The 19,935-nt window shown below is 38.5% G+C and overlaps 1 protein-coding gene across 4 annotated transcripts in view; it reads left to right on the forward strand.

Annotated features, from left to right (window-relative positions):
* Positions 1-379: 379 nt before the first annotated feature.
* Positions 380-19,935, forward strand: part of LOC18443570 (phosphoserine aminotransferase, chloroplastic-like) — a 42,539-nt gene continuing 22,983 nt past the window's right edge. The window contains exons 1-3 of one of the 4 annotated variants that reach the window (XM_088863406.1): positions 380-1,802; positions 1,902-1,932; positions 3,099-3,617. In XM_088863406.1, the coding sequence (XP_088719532.1) occupies positions 1,242-1,802; positions 1,902-1,932; positions 3,099-3,139 (633 nt within the window). In that variant the 5' untranslated portion in view covers positions 380-1,241 and the 3' untranslated portion in view covers positions 3,140-3,617. Of the gene's footprint in view, positions 1,938-3,098; positions 3,618-19,935 lie in introns of those variants that run through there. The other 3 variants (XM_088863405.1, XR_016053040.1, XM_088863407.1) reach the window with 3 other exon arrangements.

Below are 19,935 nucleotides of genomic sequence, written 5' to 3' on the forward strand. Positions count from 1 at the left end.
AGAGATTCTTGGAATAAAGATAGAGTGAGAGTCCAAAAGTGTTGTTGAAATGTAGAGCTTCACATTAAACCTGGTGTCGCCCAACAAAACCCTAAAAAGGTTTTGAAGAGAAGTTTATTTTTGGAAGTTGGCCAAAGATATATAAGTAAGAAATGATCCTATAGTACTTTACCCGAGAATGTTTGATTTTTTAAAAAAACCCGAGAATGTTTGATTTTTTAAAAATTCACCTATAAATTTGACAGGGGTTTATAAAAAAGTAAAATCCTCGACCTTTACAATAACTATTTTAGATCCATGCTAGTTTTAACGGTGATCAAGTCCTATATACAAGGGGGAGAAGGTCCTATAAATACCCAGTTCGAACTCTTTCTCTTTTAACGTCTCTCCCTCTCCCGAGACAGGATACTCACCCTCACCTCGCGCGACTTCAGTTAAAGTCAAGGTATTAAAATGCAACTCCCGTTTTCTCTCTGCTATCTCTTCGGCTCTCTCTTTCTAAGTCTCAAGGAAGCAGCAATGGCGTCACTCAACACCCCTCACTCTCTCCTCCTCCAAAAACCCACCAAAGATCTCAGCACTCTTTCTCTCTCTGAGAGATCCTCCTACTCTTTCAATGGCTCTGTACCGCCATTTCCCCATCTTCTCTCTGTGAAATCCCAGAAACCCCTTTCCATCACCTGTACCGCCATTTCCCCATTTTCTCTCTGTACCCCACTTGGGCTTTCCAAACTGAGAAAGAAAGGGTCTTCAACTTCGCTCCTGCAACTCTTCCCCCCAATGTTCTCAAGAAGGCCCAATCTGAGCTCTATATATGGGGAAACACGGGCATGAGTGTAATGGAGATGAGCCATAGAGGTAAGGATTTCCTCTCCATTATTCAAAAAGCCGAATCGGATCTTAGGGAGCTCTTGAAAACTACCAGAGAACTATGAAGTTTTGTTCTTACAAGGTGGAGCAACTAGCTAATTCTCTGCCATCCCATTGAATCTCTGCAAACCTGGCGATAGTGTCGATTTTATAGTTAATGGTTCTTGGGCTTACAAGGAAGCTCAAAAGTATTGCAAAGCTAATCTGATCTGGTGAAATCTGAGAAATGCGAAAAGATCCCATCTTTTGATGAAATTGAACAAAACTCTTATGCCAAATACCTCCATGGTTGTGCTAATGAGACCATTCATGGGGTTGAGTACAAGAATTACCCAGAACCCAAAGGGAAGGACACTGTCTTGGTGGCTGATATGTCCTCAAATTTTTGCTCAAAACCAGTCGACATTTCCAAATTTGGGGTCATTTATGCAGGGGCTCAGAAGAATGTGGGTCCATCTGGTGAATGTGGGTCCATTGTTATCATAAGGAAGGATCTTCTTGGAAATGCACAGGAAATCACGCCTGTTATGCTTGATTACAAGATCCATGCTGATAACAAATCTCTCTATAACACTCCCCCATGTTATGCAATTTACATTTGTGGATTGGTTTTTGAAGATCTTGTTGCTCAAGGTGGTTTGGAGGCCATTGCGAAGAAGAATTTGGAGAAAGCTTGGATTCTTTATGATGCTATTGATGAGAGTGGTGGATTTTACGGGTGCCCAGTCTCGAAATCAGTTCGTTCTCTAATGAATGTTCCCTTTACTCTGGAGAAATCTGAGTTAGAAGCAGACTTTATTAAGCGGGCAGCTAGTCAGGGCATGGTTTCACTCAAGGGTCATCGATCGGTGGGAGGGGTTCGAGCTTCGATCTATAATGCGATGCCTCTGGCTGGGGTAGAGACATTGGTCCCTTTTATGAGGGAATTCAAGGCAAAACATGCTTGATCTTATCGTTTGAATTATATAGTCTGTCAGATTTAATTTTGTTTTTGTACTCTTCTTTTATTCGGGTTTCTTTTTTGGGTGCAGTTGGCATACGGATGCATCCGTAGCTGTAGAGGTAAGGTGCAACTTCAAATTTTATCATGATATATAATTTTGATGTCAAATCTACTTAGGATTATCTCAAAATCTATTTTTATATCTAATTATAAAATTTTAAATTTCAAAAATGGTTAAAATGAAGTAGGTCTATAAACATATGAAAATCTTGAAAATGGACGGTGTAGATAATATGTTGTAAAATGCACTATTTCTGAGACTTAAAATCTTTTTATTTTTCATGGTCATACATTTCGATGTTGAGATGATCAATCAAAGGGTTTTTCAACATTAAAACTACCTTTTCCGATGGATTTTTGAGGTGCATCCGTAGTTCTACATTATAAGGTTGCATCCTCATATCAACTTTTTTCTTTTTTTTTAGTATTTTGATTGATGCGAAATTGGGAATGTGTTATCTATGTCTTGTTGGATTTTGATCTGGTCGTAGTTTTGCTTAATATTAGTAAAGAAGAAAAACAAGGAAAGTTGTGATTCTGTGTACTGAGGGTTGTTCTCCTCTTATTTTGCTTGTTGGGATTCAATAAAATTGAGTAGTTCAGATCATCGCCATGAATACCTTGTTTTCATCATAGTCATACCTGTTTTCGACATATTATTTACTTCCTTATTATGGTTTTATCATGAATTCAATTATTATTGAATAACACTCTGCAATCTGTGGATAACTCTTATCCTTGAATTGAATTTCAATTTTCCATGTCTCCCTGCAATTTCCTATTTCACTCTTCTCTAAGTTGCATATATGTTTTAGCTTCTCTGTTCTCATCGTTCCCATTCTGTCAACGGTGCTTATATGTATAACTACAAAAAAACTGTGCTATATGTATAACTGTCAAAAAAATAAAGAGTGGGCAATTTACTGTAAGCAGTGTTAAAAAACAGGGACACGTGTTGAAACTCGCTAGGGTTCCAAGCCCAGACAACCAAATCTGGCAGTGACTTGGCGAGTCCCAAAAGAAATTGGGAACTGGCCTGGCCACTTCCCCTGTGTTTGGTTCTGGGCTTGGTTGGAGCCTGCTGAGTCAAAGTAACTCTGACAAGTCCGATTTGGACTTGCTGAGTTTTCCAATAGTGCTGCTAGATTAACAATTTTAAATTTTGATGAAGTGGATATTTTATATTTTTCATTTTCTTGAGCTAGTGGATTGTTATTTTTTTCAGGTAAATCAATGGGGATTTTGGGCCCTGCCCATGGTCATTGATGAGAAGAGAAACGAAAAACTTATGTTATAAGGACTTCTTGCAGCATAATAAAGAGATATGGATAGGAAATCTGGGGGCGAGTCCTCCAAATAGTGGCTTCTGAGAGTGCTACCACTCTCTTAGTCAAACAATAGGCAGAAGCTATGTTTGATTCTTGATGTGCATGTAAAATCTCCCACTTTTTTCATGTTGAAGATAGCATGTGTGGCAATTGATGGTCAGAGTGTGTAGGCTCCATGGGGTTTAGGAATGGCCTTGAGTAGACTCCACCAAGACATTGGGAATCGCTTTCAATGAGCAATGAGAAGCACTGTCTCTTGAGTGGATCATTATGTTCTCTTTGATTTTTTCTTATTTCCTTCAAGTGATTCAATAAAATTGAGTAGTTCAGAGCGTTCTCTGAGTGGAACATTATGTTCTCTTTGATTTTTTCTTATTTTTCTCTAGTGATCCAATAAAATTTAGTAGTTCAGAGCATTACCATGGTTCACTTATTTTTCTATCATATTATTTATTTTCTTGGTATTGCAGTATGGTGTATTTTTTAATTCCATTCAGTTGAATAACTTTCCTGAGTTTGACTTGATTCCTGGAAATTGGGCTTGGGCTTTATTGGTTAGCTGTTGGCTATTGCAGCACAACGTCCCAATATTAATTCTTACTGCTAAAACTACCCAAAAGGACTTCAGTCTTACTGGTTTATAATGAGGGAAAAAAAAATTGAAATTTGACCATAGGTGGGAACCCCATTTCCTTGAAATATGATTTGGATTCTAATATTTTTCTGATTATCCATTTGTTTCACCTAATTTTCCATGTTTTCCCTACATTTATTGATGCCACTTCCCTCTAAGTCGCTTAGAAGTTTCAACTTCTTTGCTCCCTTGCTCAACCATTATCAGGAATAACTCTGCATATGAGCATGCTCCTTTGAGCAACTATTTACATTTCATAATTATAAAGAGATGAACTGTGCTGTAATTTGAACATGAAGTGAAACCTTTTACATTCTTTTTGGTTTTTTTTTTTCCTGGGTTTCTATTGTGAGGGATATCCTTTTGGTTCAATTGTTTGCAGTGCACATGAACATGGACTGGATTATTTTGTTTCCAACACTTTCGATAGAGACTCCAAGTAAACCATCTTACCATTTGGTTTCTTTTGAATGATATTCTGATCTGGGTTTTGTGCTTTTGCCTAAAGTGGATCTCACGATCGGAGACAAAAGAGGCTAAAAAATTAAAAGAAAAAAAAAACCAAATACATCAATGGCTAAAAAATGAAAAAAATATAAAATACATGTTATATAGAAAAGCAAAAAGTGAATTCTTGCCTCTGCTGGCAATTTGCAAAAATCAATCACTTTGCCTCTATTTAACTGGTTAGTATCTAATTCTTCATCATTTCTCTCTTTTTTATTGTTTTTTACATTTGATATTTTGTGCAACTACTTTTGATCTGAGCTGATCTGAGCTTCTCTAATGGAAAGCTAGGGTTTGTTACTTTTTCTCTCTGAATTATTTGGATCGGAGCCCTTTTAGTGGCGTTCTAGTTTTTTTTTTCTTTTTATTTTGACTTATAAGTGTTTTTTTTTTATTAACTATGATCTCTCGTATTAGTTATGGGATTGTGCATTTACTGTCCTTTGCATAATTCTCCAAACAATTTGCCATTTTTTCAGCTTTTAAAGTATATTATTCTTTTTCTGTTCTCGTTTGAGCTTCCATATTGGAATTTTAGGATTCTCTTGTGAACTATTCAAGTATTGGTAAATCAACAGATGTTGGAATCATCTTTGATCATTTTACCTTTATCCAATTCTACAGTATAAATGTATTACGATTAGAGACTCTTTGATGCGGATGCAGCGATGCCTTACAATCCATTGAAGCATCAGAACCCATTTCAACAGTTTATCATATAAAATTTTCAGAATTTAACCTTTTTTGTTTTGGCTACTTGTGAGGTTATATTTGTATTTTAGTTGGAGCTTCACTGATGAAAATCCATCTTTTCCATGGAAGCTATGAGAGTATAGAGCATTTATTAGCAGATCTCCATATCGACATTTTTATAGTTCACATTGCTCCTGAAAATCACATATTCTTGATTTTACGTGTTTTACCATTATTTTGACTTGGGTTTGATGCTTCGAATATTCAGTGGTCAAATTTGGTTCTTGTTGAAAATATATAGTTGCCTCAAGATCTCAATATTAGAAAATATAATTGTCCTCGGCACCAGTGTTCGAATTTGCCTCTTTTTGCAATGCTATTTTTCCCTTGGGTTTATGATGATATTTTAGGGTTGGCATTTTTGTATTGAACCATTGATGTTTGTCTAGGCATGTTGTGAAGAATTAGCGTTAGGTTTTTCTCTGTTCAGGACTCTGATTTGTGTTTTTCTTCTCTCTGAACTGATCTAGTTTGCATAATTGGTCTCAATTTGAAGTATTTTGAGGTTTTTTTTTTTACATGTCATCAATGTATATTTCTTATATTGTTCACAATTTATGGTTTTATTTCATTCCTTGCAATTTGTGGAGGATGTTGCTTCAAGTGTCGATTTTCCAAATTGAGATTGCCTTTCTGTTGAAATGTAGTTCATTTTTTTTTTTTTATATATATATTTCAATTGTTTCAGATTCAGTAATTGTTAAATGCAATTGTATTATCACTAAATGAATATGTTTGAGAATCTCAGACTTTTTTACTGAACTTTCCGATGATTCTTTGAGAATATGACAGATTTCCTTTATTTCTTCATGCTTAATTCTGAGTTCCTTTCTTTTTTTTTGTATGTTAAAATTTAAAATGTATTTAGCTTTTAGGATCACATTTTTATGTTGTATACTTTCATCTTTCTGTTTATGATTTTCTTTCCGGATAGTTATTTGTTATTCTGGAATTTCTTGAACTTGGAAACTCTTTACGTCAAACAATGTTATGACAGTCATTCAATGTGTCATATTTACATTCACCGCTTTCTTGACGTTTCCTTTTGGCTTCTGCAGTACATCTTTTTTATTTCTCTTTCTTGCAATTTCATTTCAGATCCATTATAAAATGATTTTCATTTTTTATGGTTACTCTTAGTTCACAATTTGAACTCTTCTTTCAAAATTTGAATTTTTTTTTTTTTTTTTCAAAATATTATGGCTAGTTTCTTTGATCATGGTTGAAACCACTCATGAATCTCTTTTTTGGTTGGTAGGAAATTAGTTTAGCTTGGTGGACTTCACAATCATTTTGAGAAGGCATTCACTTTGTGTTCTAAGTTGCCCTTTCATCTTTGTTATCAGAGTGCGGTTCCTCTATGTGGGTTTCAACTCTAACAAAGACCTTAGGTTCAATTTATCTGTTTTCTTTGTTATTGTTTCTCTGGGTTGTAGCACTTACAAAGTAGCTTACCTTACCATTTCTGCTCTATAAAATTGAATAAGTAACATAAAATTGTGAATGAATCAAGGTAAAACTCATTTTTATTTATTTATTGTGATAAATCTCTTCTATTGATGATCTAAAGTATAGCACAAGAGCTGCAAATTTAACTCAAACTTTGTAAATGCTTGTGATCCATAATGCACAGCTCTCACATCTATACATTCTTTTGCTGCATTCATATTTTGTCCTGATTTACTTTCACTTGTTGAATTCATCAAATTTCTTTAAGAGAATGTGATGGATTGAGGGCTTTGTTGTAGGTTTCATAATATTCTTCGTACCATTTCCTCATTACTGCTGTCCCAGGTAAAGGTTTGAACTTCACTTTGAAGGTTAAGGAGTTGCAGAACTTAGAAAGTCAATTACTGGACTGTTAAAACATTTTACTTGCTAAAGGCCATCAATCTAATTATACATGAAAACATGAACCTATAAAATGCCAAAAAAGATATCTATCCACTTATCTTTATTTGTTTATTTTCTTATTTTTCTTGCTAGTTATATCAAATCATGCTAGCCTTAGCCTTAGGTTGATTAGGATTGCAGTGCAAAACTTGGGGTATTTTTATCATTAAGTAGTTGTGTTCTCAACGCTGAACAATTATGTGTTCCTAACCCCGAGCAACAAGAAGTATTTGTATTTGGTAATGAATTTGGTGATCTTACTCGATCCACACACAAAGCTGTGCTAAAATTACCAAAATACCCCTATTTTTTCTAGTTCCAACCATAATTAGCAAATCACTGTTTAATCGGCGATTTTTTTTCAAAAAATCGGTGTTTTATGGAAATAGTCTTAAACAACGATTTTTTAAAAGGTAAGCAAAAATCGCGTAGTTTTCATGAAACCGTTTAAAACGTGTTTTTTTTTCATAATACGATTTAAATCAGGCCAAAAAATCGTATCTTTTTATACCTATAATTTGTTTTTTGAAAGATTTTTTTTTCCATGTCTTGTGTATTGCAGCCATTGCTACTGTCATGCTTTTGAAAAAAATATTATTATCCACTGAGTTCTTCAAAGCCACAATTGTATGATTTTTTTTTCCCTTTTTTTAAAAAAACTTAAACAAATAGATACAAATTTCAGTTGTTATTATGGAAAATCATTGTGCAAATGAAATACTGTTTATAGCAAATCGTTTTGTAAAGAAAATCAATGTGTAAAGAAATTCATATACATGCACATTTCTATGATTATTTGTGATAATTGTTTTTATGAAAACACTGTTTATGACTCAAATTAGAGCTCAAAACATAGTCTTTTATTGATGAATGAGAAGCAGAGAGTGTGACTATAGGACCAAGTAATTAGTAATTTGTTTTCGACTATGTGATAACAAAGATAAACAATATAATGTAAATTTACATGACAAGCAATTGTACATATAGGATTAGTTCCCCAACCTAAACCTTCAGCTATGCTTGCTGTTTCCCCAAGAAAATGAAAAACCCTCTTCCTTTCCTCTTTCTAAAAATCAGATAGAGCCTCTTCATAAATTTCATGTTCTCTTTATAAAAATCAGTTAGAGCCTCTTCATAAATTTCCTTTTCTCTTTCTAAAAATCAGTTAGATCCTCTTCATAAATCAAGATAGTTAGGGATTTTTCTCAAACAACATCCCGAGCCTCTTCATGCTTTCTCTCAAATAACATCCCAAATCAGATAGAAAAACCCTCTTCAAACTATCCCAAATCAGCATCCCATCGTCTTATTCTTTCTCTAAAAATCTAAAAATCAGTTAGTACCTCTTCCATTAGGGTTTGTGAAGCCAATGATCACTTCCTTCTTTCTTCTCTCTCTATAAACCCTAATGGCTGTAAGCCCAGCCCTATTTTCTTCTCTTCCTTCTTCTGTCTCTATACCGTAAACACTGAGATGTGAAACCCAATTTTCTACGAGTCTCTTTTCAATTAAAGAAATGTATAAAACTTTAATCGAGAGACCATGGTCACCATCCATAGTTAAATCACTCTAATAAGAAATAAAAAATCGTGTATTTTTTTTGGTACCTGCTAAGTAGGTGTGATGTTTAAGTATTTAATGAAAAATTTATATAGTAGTTAAAGTATTTATTGAATAAATTTATATAGTATATTTGTTTTTGGTATGTAATAAGTAAGTATGATGTTTCTTAAAGTATTTAATTGGTAGATTTTATATGATACATTATTTTGGTATATACTAGTTAATTATGTATTTAATATTGGATGATTGGATGAGAGTTATGAGGCATAAAAGTTAATTAACTTAATTATAGTAGTCTAGTAAAGTTTTTATGGATGAATTAGTTATTGATGACTTTGACCAAATTTTTATTTTTTAGAATTTCAAAATTTCTAATATGATAAATTTATTTGATTTTTTTACTTTGACTTTTGAGCCTAATCCGATATATTAGCGATTTTTTTATATGAAGTATTTTTGCCGATGCGTATTTTTTGCCCACTTTTTTCATCTGACTTTTTAAAATAAAAACGATTTGTTTCCGATTTTATGGTGAGCCGATTTATTGATAGTCCCCGGCTAACTATGGTTCCAATAGTTTGGAAGTTTTTTGCACATATTTTTTAGGGAGGTATCTTAATGAAGTTCAACTTAAAAAATAAACTTTGTTCTGGTAAATGGGATGTTTTGAGTCCTTGATTTTGTAATATAACTTGACCTCTTTGATGATACTTCTGATCTATTTTTAGTAATTGCTGCCAAACAAAATAATTCAGATGCCAATTTCCCAATTCTAAATCTTATATGAGTTACAAAATTTTTAAAAGAAATCAAAATAAAAATTCCTCTTTCTTCCATTTGGCTTCAAAAATTTAGGATGTACATTCTTATGACAATGAAGAACAAGAAAAGAGCGTACAAAACGCAAAAAGTATGACAAGTACCTTCCATGTGGAAATAGAAAAGAAACTGACCTTGGATACGTAATGGATCTTGAAGTACTATTTCTGCATACCCCTGACCAAATCTACCCACCCACATTGGGATTACTCATTAATGGTTGATCTAAGTTTGATTGATTCACCTTCGGAAACAAGAAGTTCCGGTCCTGGAGGTATAATATCAACCACTTGATGCCCATCGGATGCATTAGCAATGGTTCTTTTTTAATATCCACCCTTTTCTTTACGTATTTTTATACTTATTATCCCTGATGCTGAGGCATAATAAACTGTATTGTTACTCTTGCTCCCATCGGGAGAAATCTAACCCCTTCCTCTATTCCCACCTACATATATGGGATATTTCAAGAAGTGAACTTCTTTCTTAGTAGCGGGATCCGGGGAAAGGATCAGAAAGAGAATTTCATTATATTTCTAACCAGGTTATCACAAGAATCGTTTTTTTAGTAGGGCAATAACTTTGGAAAGAAAGAGAAATTACCTATCTCTTCTTTCATCTCTAGAGAAAGATGATCAGGAGGAGCTAATTCAAATCCATTGGGTAAAATGAGAACAGCTCCTACATTCAAACCTCCTTTTTTACCATTAGTAAGAACTTGTTTCAGTTGCATTTCATAGGGGATTCTAACAACTGCTTCAAATACAGTATCAGGAAGCACAGCTTGTGGAACCTCAATATCCACGGGCTTATTAGCTAAATGACAATTGGTACATACAATACGTCTAGTTGCTTCTCGCGGATTTTCATAACCCTGCTGCGCAAAAATAGGATATGCATTTCACATAGATGCCCGAGTTCTGACATATATCATCATCAATACAGAAATTAATCGAGTCATGGCCCGAAAATTTCTATTTCCTATTTCCCCGTGTTTTTTGGATGCAAGCCAATTTACCTAAGGAAATGACTTCTTTATTTACTTTATTTCCAAAAACCCGTGTTTTTTGGATGCAAGCCAATTTACCTAAGGAAATGACTTCTTTATTTACTTTATTTCCAAAAACCCGTGTTTTTTGGATGCAAGCCAATTTACCTAAGGAAACAACTTCAAAACTCTCTTTATTTCCTATTTCACGTGTTTTTTCATTGATTTTTCCCTGAAAACCAAAAAAGGTTTTCTTTTCTTATAGCTTTTGACGTAAAATTGCAAAAAAATTCATGCCACCTACCGGCAAATTGATCTCTTTTCTTGCCCTATCAAACTCAAAGGGATGCTGCGGGCTTGGATGCCTCTGCTCTAGCTGGCTCCGTTCCTGTATATCCCACCCAGGTTGCTCTCATCTCTACCATCAGACGCGGTTATGGGTGCATTTGACCAAGATGGAGATCCAGATTCTGCGGTTGATTATGCAAAAGGTGATTCAATATATTGGATAGATGCAGCAGTTGGAGCAGCAGGAAAGGCATAGTAAATTAATGTTATAGCATGTTGGTTCATGCGTTATCCAGGTAGGGTTCCATTCACCTGGGTGGTAAACTGGCTCTACTGAGGCTGACTATGGAGCTATATCTTCATCGATTTGCTCTGGATCAAGTGCATCCGGAGCCATGGTGCAAGGGGAAGCTGGTACTGGCACAGGCAAGGATGTTTACTCTTCAATTGGTGCTGCTACTCCAGGTAAAGGGAAACTCGATCCGCATTTAGACCTGCTTCAAGCTAAAAAGCTGGAACTGTTGCTTTTACTCGGTCAACCGGATATGATTCTGCTGGAACGGGATCCATAATGAATGGATCCATATATGCTTCTGTATCTGGATATGCACCTAGATATGGAACAGGAAGTGCTTATGGATCCGCATCTGCTGTTAGGTCTGACTCTGCAACCAGGGACTCTACTACTGAATAATACGCTACTTTGTCCACCCGATTACCCGGTCATTCAATGGGATACGGAACTACTAGCTTTGGATCTGGGGATGAACCCTAAACTCGATCTCCATTTTAAGGAAGAGATACTGGTCCTGAGTCAAGATCATCATCTTTATCAACTGAATATGGAACCTTACTCAGAAGCGAAACCTAAAGGCTTTCATCAGCTACCAATGCTTTTACTCGGTCAAATACAAATGCTGGTGGATTAGCTGCTGCTTCTAGTGCTGGATCCACTTCTGGATATACAGCTCAATCACCTGCTGGGTCATTTGCTGGATCGACTTTTGCTTCACACACAGCTACTGGTGCTGGTGGTGGGTTTACCGCTGCGGCGCTCTGCTGCTGATGGGACTGCTTGCTTCCATGCCGATAGAACCCAGAATGGGAGGATGAAGTATTGGACGTTCAGCCCTTCAAATCATGAGTGCAGGTCCCTCTATACGCATTAAAGCATGTCATGGATAGGGCCATCCCATACGTATGGGGTGAAGATATTCCATGGGGGGGAGTCGAGCGAGCCAGAAAAAGGCAACGATCCGCCCTTCATCTATGAGTAAGGGGAAAGATCTCCGGGAAGGAGACACACCCCCAGTTATTATTAAGCTGGATCTTCTCCTTGAAGATAATCCCAAGGAGGAAATACCCAGGGAGACGCCCACCCCCTTATTAAATAATATAAGCCGGTCGAGCGAGGACGACAAGCATCGAAAGTGACTTAAAGCCGTCTATAAGATTGTCGATACTGTCAACGAGATGGATCTTCGTTTATGGGCCACTAAGAATCGCGTGGGAACAGCCGAGACCGACATTTCCACGCATCACTATGAGTTTCATGTCGTCAACGAACGGCTCGATCACACCAGGAAAAGGATTGATGACTTTGAGGCCAGATTCGATCAGTTAGACGCCCACCATAGGGAGAGGATTGAGGCCTTGGAGGCAGAGAATGACGTGTTGGAGAAGCAGAATGCTTATTTCAAGAAAGAGCTTTATCTCCCTCCTTAAGGAACAGCTAATCTCTCTTTCCTTTACTTCGGTTTCTACCTTTAGACGTTTATCGCTCTGGTCTTACTTCAGTGGTTCCTCTTCTCTACCTTAGAGCTCCTATCGGGTAAGAGAAGGTGTACTTGAGGAATAGGAAGTCAGTCTTGTTGAAATGGTTAACGGGCCCTTATTAAAGTCCCTCCTAAACTCGGGAATTGCGGGCCGCTCACTCCTTAACTTGGAATTGAAAAAAAGATTCTCCTTCTGGCAAGCTTAGTGTTAATGGACAGGTATCGTGTTCTATAATCTGGTGGTAAGCGAGTGATATCCCTGCTTTTCTTGTGCTTCTCCTTTAGGCAAAGCTATCCTTCATTCAGAGAAAACAACTTTATCTAACCTTCGGAACTAGGAAAGTCTATTTCTCAAAGAGAAGGTGTAAGGAACGACCTTAATGAGATTCTTTATGTCATATCCTCTCAGTAAAGAAAGCTTATTTAAGTCAAGTAATATGTCATTAAAAAAAAAGGATATGTCATCAATTAGGTTCCTTAATCACGGAAGGAGGGAAGGCCCTAGCCCTAGGCGGAGGTAGTTACTAATGCTATTGATTTAATCCTTCCTAAAAAAACCCTTAGAAAACCTATCTGGTCATAGAAGGAATACTTGAGGTTAAGGTAGAGTATCTATTCAGAAGGCTAGGAACCAAAGTATTGATTCTGTTGATTGATTCTTTTCAAACTCATTCCTCTACCTAGATCAGCTAAAAGAGGTAGAAGCCTTCTTTTTAGAAGGAGGAAGAGCTGGCTCATCCCTATCTTAGTCATCTGTATCTGACTCATCACTACTAATATAAATAGAATTGAGTGCTAATAGAGGGAGAAAAGAATCTTAACCCCAACTTCCGTTTCTTTTGGATAATTCTCAATGGTTGGTTGGCAGAGGCTCTATTCCATTTTGGGATACCAACTGGTGTAGTGTTCGGATTCCTTATATTGCAGGCATGGAGCAGCTCTCGGTTCAGCAAGCCTTATCCAATCCACATTTTCTCACTGATTTGCAGCAACACACTAATCCGAAAACAGTGGCAGCTATTAGTCGTCTTGGTCTTGATCCTTCTGTTGATGACTCCCTTGTTTGGACGTTATCTCCCTAAGGCAAATTAAGCTCAAAGAATTTCTTGGAAAATACTAGAATCAGAGGCCCACTCTTTCAATGGCATGCTAAAGTGTGGCATAGTTTGATTCCTTTGAAAATGAGTTTCTTCATATGGAAGGTCTGTCACAATGCTCTTCCCGTCGATGACAACTTTAGTCTTTCTTTGGTATTTCGCTGTCTATGCTATCCCCAGTCTCAATGTGAATCTCTGAAGCATCTCTTTGTAAACAGCCATCTCGCATCAGTAGTTTGGTCGCATTTTGGTTCTCAACTCAATGTGAACAGCCATTTCTCCTCCTTATCATCGCATGTCTCTGATTCTATTTGTCTTCAAAAGCTTTAGGAAAGGTATTTAGTCGCTCAAGAGGACGAGCCAAAACCTAGGAAGGGCGGGGATCGTGCAAGAACACTTTTCTCTTATATGATTGCATCCACTTGATGTGATGGGCTAGAGGGTCCGCAGATACTGGTTGAATCAAGTCAAAAGAATGGCTTCCCCGAAGACTTTCGAAAGAGGTTGGTCCAAAGAAGTTGTGGTTCATTGGGGTTCAGAAGAGGTAGTCTCCGACTTACAATTATGTGCTCTACCATCGGCGGAGGGATTTCCCTTTTCCTCTTGTGAGGTTAAGGGCATGGTCAATCATATTACAAATCTCTTCTCTGCAGTACTATAATTGGGCGGTGAATATGAACAGATCCACTCTTCGGATACGTTAATAAGATTCGACTTCTAGAACTGGTCTCTAGGAATAGGCATTTCTGGGTCTAATTGCTTTTGATGGACCCCCGGTTCACCACCTTTCTTAGCTTTCAAAAAGTGGCTACATCCGAGGTTCAAAAAGTCACGATTCGAATAAAGGTTTAGGCGGGGATTGGAGATCAGTGCTTGCCTCCGGTGGCTCCCTTTTTCTGTTGCTTCGACCCCAACTCCTGACAAGGTATTGGGCATATAGATTCATTATTACTAGATAGTCAGTCTTTGCTTTTGCCCTCTAGAATAGCATACTCGAGGAATGGGATAAAGAAGTGACAATCAAATCAAAAAAAGGGAAAAGGCTTTGAATTCCATTACCTTATCTTATTTGGTCGGGTAAGACAATTCCCCCAATTGGGACATCAGAAGCTGAAAGCTTCAACTTCTTGTAGAGGAATTTCTCGGGTGAGATTAAAGCCTCTTCCTTTGAATGGGCTAAACCAAAGGCCAAATGAACCGACCTGCAGGGGACTAGACGTTAGCTCTTGTTCCCATCTTAAAATGACCTAAAGATAGGGAATACGAAGGGCTATTCCATTTTTGATACAGGAACCTCTTTGATTTGGTCTCTGACCTCGACAACGAACCCGAGAACAGACTGCTTTGATTCCCGGAGGAAACATGGCTTTATCAACTACTTTTATTAGGGCAATACTGAAGACTGACTTCCAACCTCAGCTGAGCCATCTCGTTGGCTTCATCATTTCCCTGCCTCGGGATGTGCTTTCTGGTCCTCGGAGAAGTCATTCAGAATACACCAGACAGAAGCTCTCTTATGGGGCAACTGGAAATTTGTGCACTAATATTCTGTCAGGATTTCTTTCAAACCTAATTGGGAATCCCCTATAATCTGTACCGAGGTGGACTACCGATGAAAGTTGTGGATCCTAACATAGATCTTAGGCTTTTTGGTCTTTGGATCAAAGAAGAGGTTCATCTTAACTGATCAAGCCTATCTCCCTTATCATTTTCATTTCATATACCGAAATGAAAGAAATGGCATTCATGCTATGATGCTTATGAGAGAACAGTTTACTACATCAGTAGACAAGTGAGAGGAGCCAAATAGTTGAAGGGCAGTAAAAATATGGTTGTTGGGGGCCGAGGCAGAAAGACTTTTTGGTTGCTAAAATCCAAAGTTGATAGGCAATGGCAGGAAAGATCTTCAGAAAGAAGTCCATGTTGAAAATAGAGGGACCGTGACTGAGTCTTATGCAGAGCTCAGTTCCTTATGAACCATCCACCATCACCACTATCACAGCGATTTACGATCTCAGTCCGATCTTTCTTATTTTTTTATGTCGGACTGCCTTTCATTCAGGCTTGACTAAAGAACTCTGAATCGATTACCCGAAAATTCAGTATCAAAGGAAAGAGTCAAAAAGAGAAGGTCTTCAAATCTCATGCTGCTGATATTCTGCCGCTGCGCTTGCCGCTGCTATGAATATTCATGAAGTTTCCTTGACTTCGGTCTACATCTACAGACTTTAGGGCCCATTTTCGCTCAGGTTACAAAAGAAAGAGAAAGAAAGAATAGAAAAAAAAGAGAGAAAGCAGGCACTAGAACACTTGTGTCTAGGAGTAAGATATGCTGTAAGAGAAGAAAGAAAAGTCCACAAGCCAAATGAGCCCATGCCCACTGAAGGAAATGTCAATAGGTGTATCGATCCATTTCAGAATAAGTATCGAGAAATTAAGTGCGAGTTGGGTCAAGTGTTCCGTTCGATAAGTCGCCTAGTGTCACATAAGACATTCCCACGTCCTTCGCTGGAAAAACCGGCACAACCAAAGGCCCTCTTCCGATAGCATAAACCATGGAAAACCACTATTAGCAAAATGAATGGAAGTAGATAGCCAAGCGCTGGCCGGGTGAAATTCCTGCTTGATTTTCATTTTTCATTGAAAGAGTAGTCTCGAGCCGCACTCTTCTGCCACGCGAAGGGAAGATCGGATTGAACGGCTAGCGAACTCAACCCTTGCGGCAGGAAAACGACGAAATAGCTCATAGCCCGGGTTTGGCTCCCCTTTCTGACTTCTCTGACTTATTATTTATGGGATCCCCCTTCCTTGGCCCCCTTTGGTCCGAAATAGCAGTACGCACTCCTCCATATCCCACTCTGGAGGTAGGGCCCAAGAATCCTATCTTTTTTGTTGAGTGGAAGTAGAAATGGACATGCTAGACTGGAGAGATCATACTTATCGGCTAGCTCAATTGCAAATCGGACATCCCCATTATATATTCAGCCAGATTTTCTCCCTCGGGACTCGCCATTCTCACTTATATAGGATTCCATTTCGTCTCCACAAGTTAGCCTGTCTGCCTGCAAGGCCCAATCGAAAAGCAAATTGTCCCCGACCTTAAGGGTTCCGGATAGCGCCCCTTCACTTGTAGTTTCCTAGTAAGATCAATACAAGAAGGCTCTAATAAGAGAAGTTGATTTTCATTTCATAAGAGAAGTCGGAAGCTCCGCGCTATAGACTATAGACTCAAACGAGGTGACCTATGGGAGAGCGATAGCAGCCTTCGGGCTTTGCCTGCCCTTTCTAATCTAATAAAGAATTCCGGCTCGGCCTAGGAAAGTTCACTACCTCGAAGGATAAAAGATCGGAACCAGACTCTCTAAGAAGGGCCTCCTACCGATAAACTACAGTCGCCCCCTCTCCCACATCAACCCTCGTAAGTAGCAAGGTCCCGCCCCTTTCATTCTGAGTTTTGTAAGCCTATCAATAGCAGGTGCAATGTCCAGTTCAACTGAAACTACTGCTGCATAAAGGGCAGGTCCAACGGCACCACACCTCCTATTGAGAAAAGAAAAGGTAAAGACAGAATCTAGCTTCCTAATAAGCTTTCAAGAGAACAACGTGTTCAAACCAAGAAAGAAGGTCAAAGGCATAACTTGGGTCTACTGGTCTTACATCGCTCCGCCGAATTGGATCTGATCGTAGCCTAGCTTCAAATAAGTCGTTACGTGAGAAGGTGTAGGTGCTGCTCGATCGAGCCAAGTAGTCCCTTTCTGCTCATAGTAGCCTTGACTACTCATAATGGCCAATACCCCTTCAACTAGAGTTGCGGATTAGACTCTTGAAGTGAGTGACTCAAGATCTGCAAGGACTAAACCTAGCTTCGCTTCCTCCTCCACTGGATCGACTTCCTTTCCCTTCTTCATCTCAAGGTTTTTGAACTTATTCTATTTTAAGAAGCTCCCACGTTGGTTGGCTAGGTTGAATTATGGGTCTGAAGCCCTGCCCTTCTATTTTTCCCAAGAGCAAATGATTTTCCGACATATCTCTGTTCGAATCGAAAGTTCCTCTCTTTGTTGGAAAAAAGTAAGCTCTTCGGTCATCTACTCGGTCTACTATATAAGATAGAAGCGATGAAAAAACTGCAGACAGGACTTAGGGGTAGGCAGGAGAGGCTGGAGACACGGAACTATCAGCATTGTAAGCAAAAAGGACTAGAGCTTCACAGAGGGGTCATCGAGCTAGGTCAGAATCCTCAACTCAAGGCTGATGAAAAGAGAGTCTAATTCTGTCAATAAAGGTATAAAAAGGAACCAGCTCCTCATAAAGCAATTAAGAGCAAGACAAACTTAATAGTGGCGGCTTGGTTAAGGCTCGGCCTCGGCCTGTTCTTCATGTATTAAAGTGTCAGTCTCCAGTTGACTTCTTTTCTCTTTTGCTTCCACGGGCTGAATTCAGATTTCAGTAGAACCCGGGAGAGCTATTACTATGACAACTCTTCGTCCTTTCTTACATCTACTTAGTTCTCATGACACCCTTCCTACACTCTCATGTACTGATACACCTGAACAAAATGGTCCTCTTTTTTGAAAAACTGCTGATGGTCCTACCTCTGCTCATAGCTTCGCAGTCCTATGGCTTCAGGAAACTACTCCAGTCTCATTCCTTGACTACAAAACCGTTTTGGACTAAAAAGTCTCATTTCACAATTATATGAGAAGGAAAGTTTGAGACAATCTGCCCCTTTTTTCGAACTTGCATTTTTCGCTCACAAGACAAGAAAGACCGGCCTTGCTTTCTTCTTCAGCAAAGTGGAAATAAGATCATCAAAAGGAAGTTGGTTTAGAAAGATTTCTCTGGGCCGAATCCTGATTTGATGGAATATACCAATTCGTCCTTTGAGAAAGATGAGTTGAGTTCTTTTTTAGTATAAGGTGATGTCAACATCGCTATTGATGTAGCAGGGATTGGCAATTAATGTAGAGAAGAGAATCGACAGTCTCTCCTCGCCCCCAGGAATGAGCAAAACCCAATTTTTCTAGAACGTTCACCAAGAAAGACCAGTCCCATCCTAGCACACCAAGAGCAGCTCCTTTTGTCGCCCCTCCCTATCATAGGTTTCTCTTATTCGAGTGACTAGCGATCGCAAGGCATCTATAGATCGACTAGTAGAAAAAACCACCTAATAAAGATTAAAAGCAAATCCATCCATTACAGGGATATCTCTACTACTAGGGGGACCGGGTGGCCAGTCAACTACCGATCCAAGCATTAGTCAGAAGGAATCTGATTTACGAATCCATCCATTACATATGAAAGGAAAATGGAAGGTCAGGTGAATAAGCCCATTTTAGCTATTAATTTAAGCATCCGACTACCATTAGAAAGCAGCGCCACTAATAGACAGATAGCGTATGCTAGTTACTAACTAAAGGAGCGAGTCATCTGATGCAAAAAAAAGGCTATTAGCATTAGAGGTTTTGGAAAAAACCGCTCATCTTAATCGTAGCACCAAGAAGGTGAAATGGGGTAACCTTGATCGAGGGGTCATAAACAATTTCAAAGTTTGGGTGCTGAATCAGATAAAGGGCTCCAAAATGCGTATGGGATCTATCTCCCAGGGAATTCCTCACATGCAACCTCCTTCAGACAAGCGTTGGTTGGGGAAACGGAGGGGCTTTATAGCTCCTATGATTCTGAAGGCGAAGAGATGGTGGAAGAATAAATAGAAGAAGATGATGACACGCCAATTGAAGTTGTTGCTTCACCAGAGGTATAGACAACTGAAGCAACTGACGGATTGGTACTAGCCAATTGCATAGACTCAAGTTGAGCAAGACGTGAAATATTAGCAAAAACAGAAGGCTCACAAGTGGAAGTAACATGAGGAGCAGCACCTTCAGGTACACTTTGGACTTGATGGGTTCTTGATTCTGGTGCTTGTCATCATATGACTTTTGATGCCTCTATTCTTGAACATTGCTCTGAAGCAGCAGCCTCGCATACCACCGTACTAAAAGTGTACCTATTTCTGCCTATTCGCCTTTCTCGATTGCAAGAGGAAGACCAATCGCTCTACCCATCATGTTCAGTGCCCAAACATGGATATGCCCACAATTTCATTGCCTTTCTTTTCCACCTTTAGCCCTTTTCATGGCCTGAACCCTTGTTTCTTTATCCCCGATCGATCCCTGGTAAGAAGATCCCCCTGACCCGTCAACCTAGAATCGAATGAGTTTGCTAAGATGTTATTTTACCCCCCCGACCTTAGTTCTCCTGTGCCCTAGCTGAGCCTTGTTGCTTAGCAAGGCTTTGGTAAGGTAATGGCAATTCGCTACCTGACTTATGATTGGTGGAATAGCCTGCTACCCTATTGGAAGAGGCTACTCTATCTATATATAGATATCTTCTCATTCGGTTGGTTATTGTTTCAAA

This window comes from Amborella trichopoda, chromosome 3, assembly GCF_054954075.1.
Source record: "Amborella trichopoda isolate Santa Cruz 75 chromosome 3, AtrichopodaSantaCruz75HAP2 v2.0, whole genome shotgun sequence".
Lineage (NCBI taxonomy): Eukaryota > Viridiplantae > Streptophyta > Magnoliopsida > Amborellales > Amborellaceae > Amborella > Amborella trichopoda.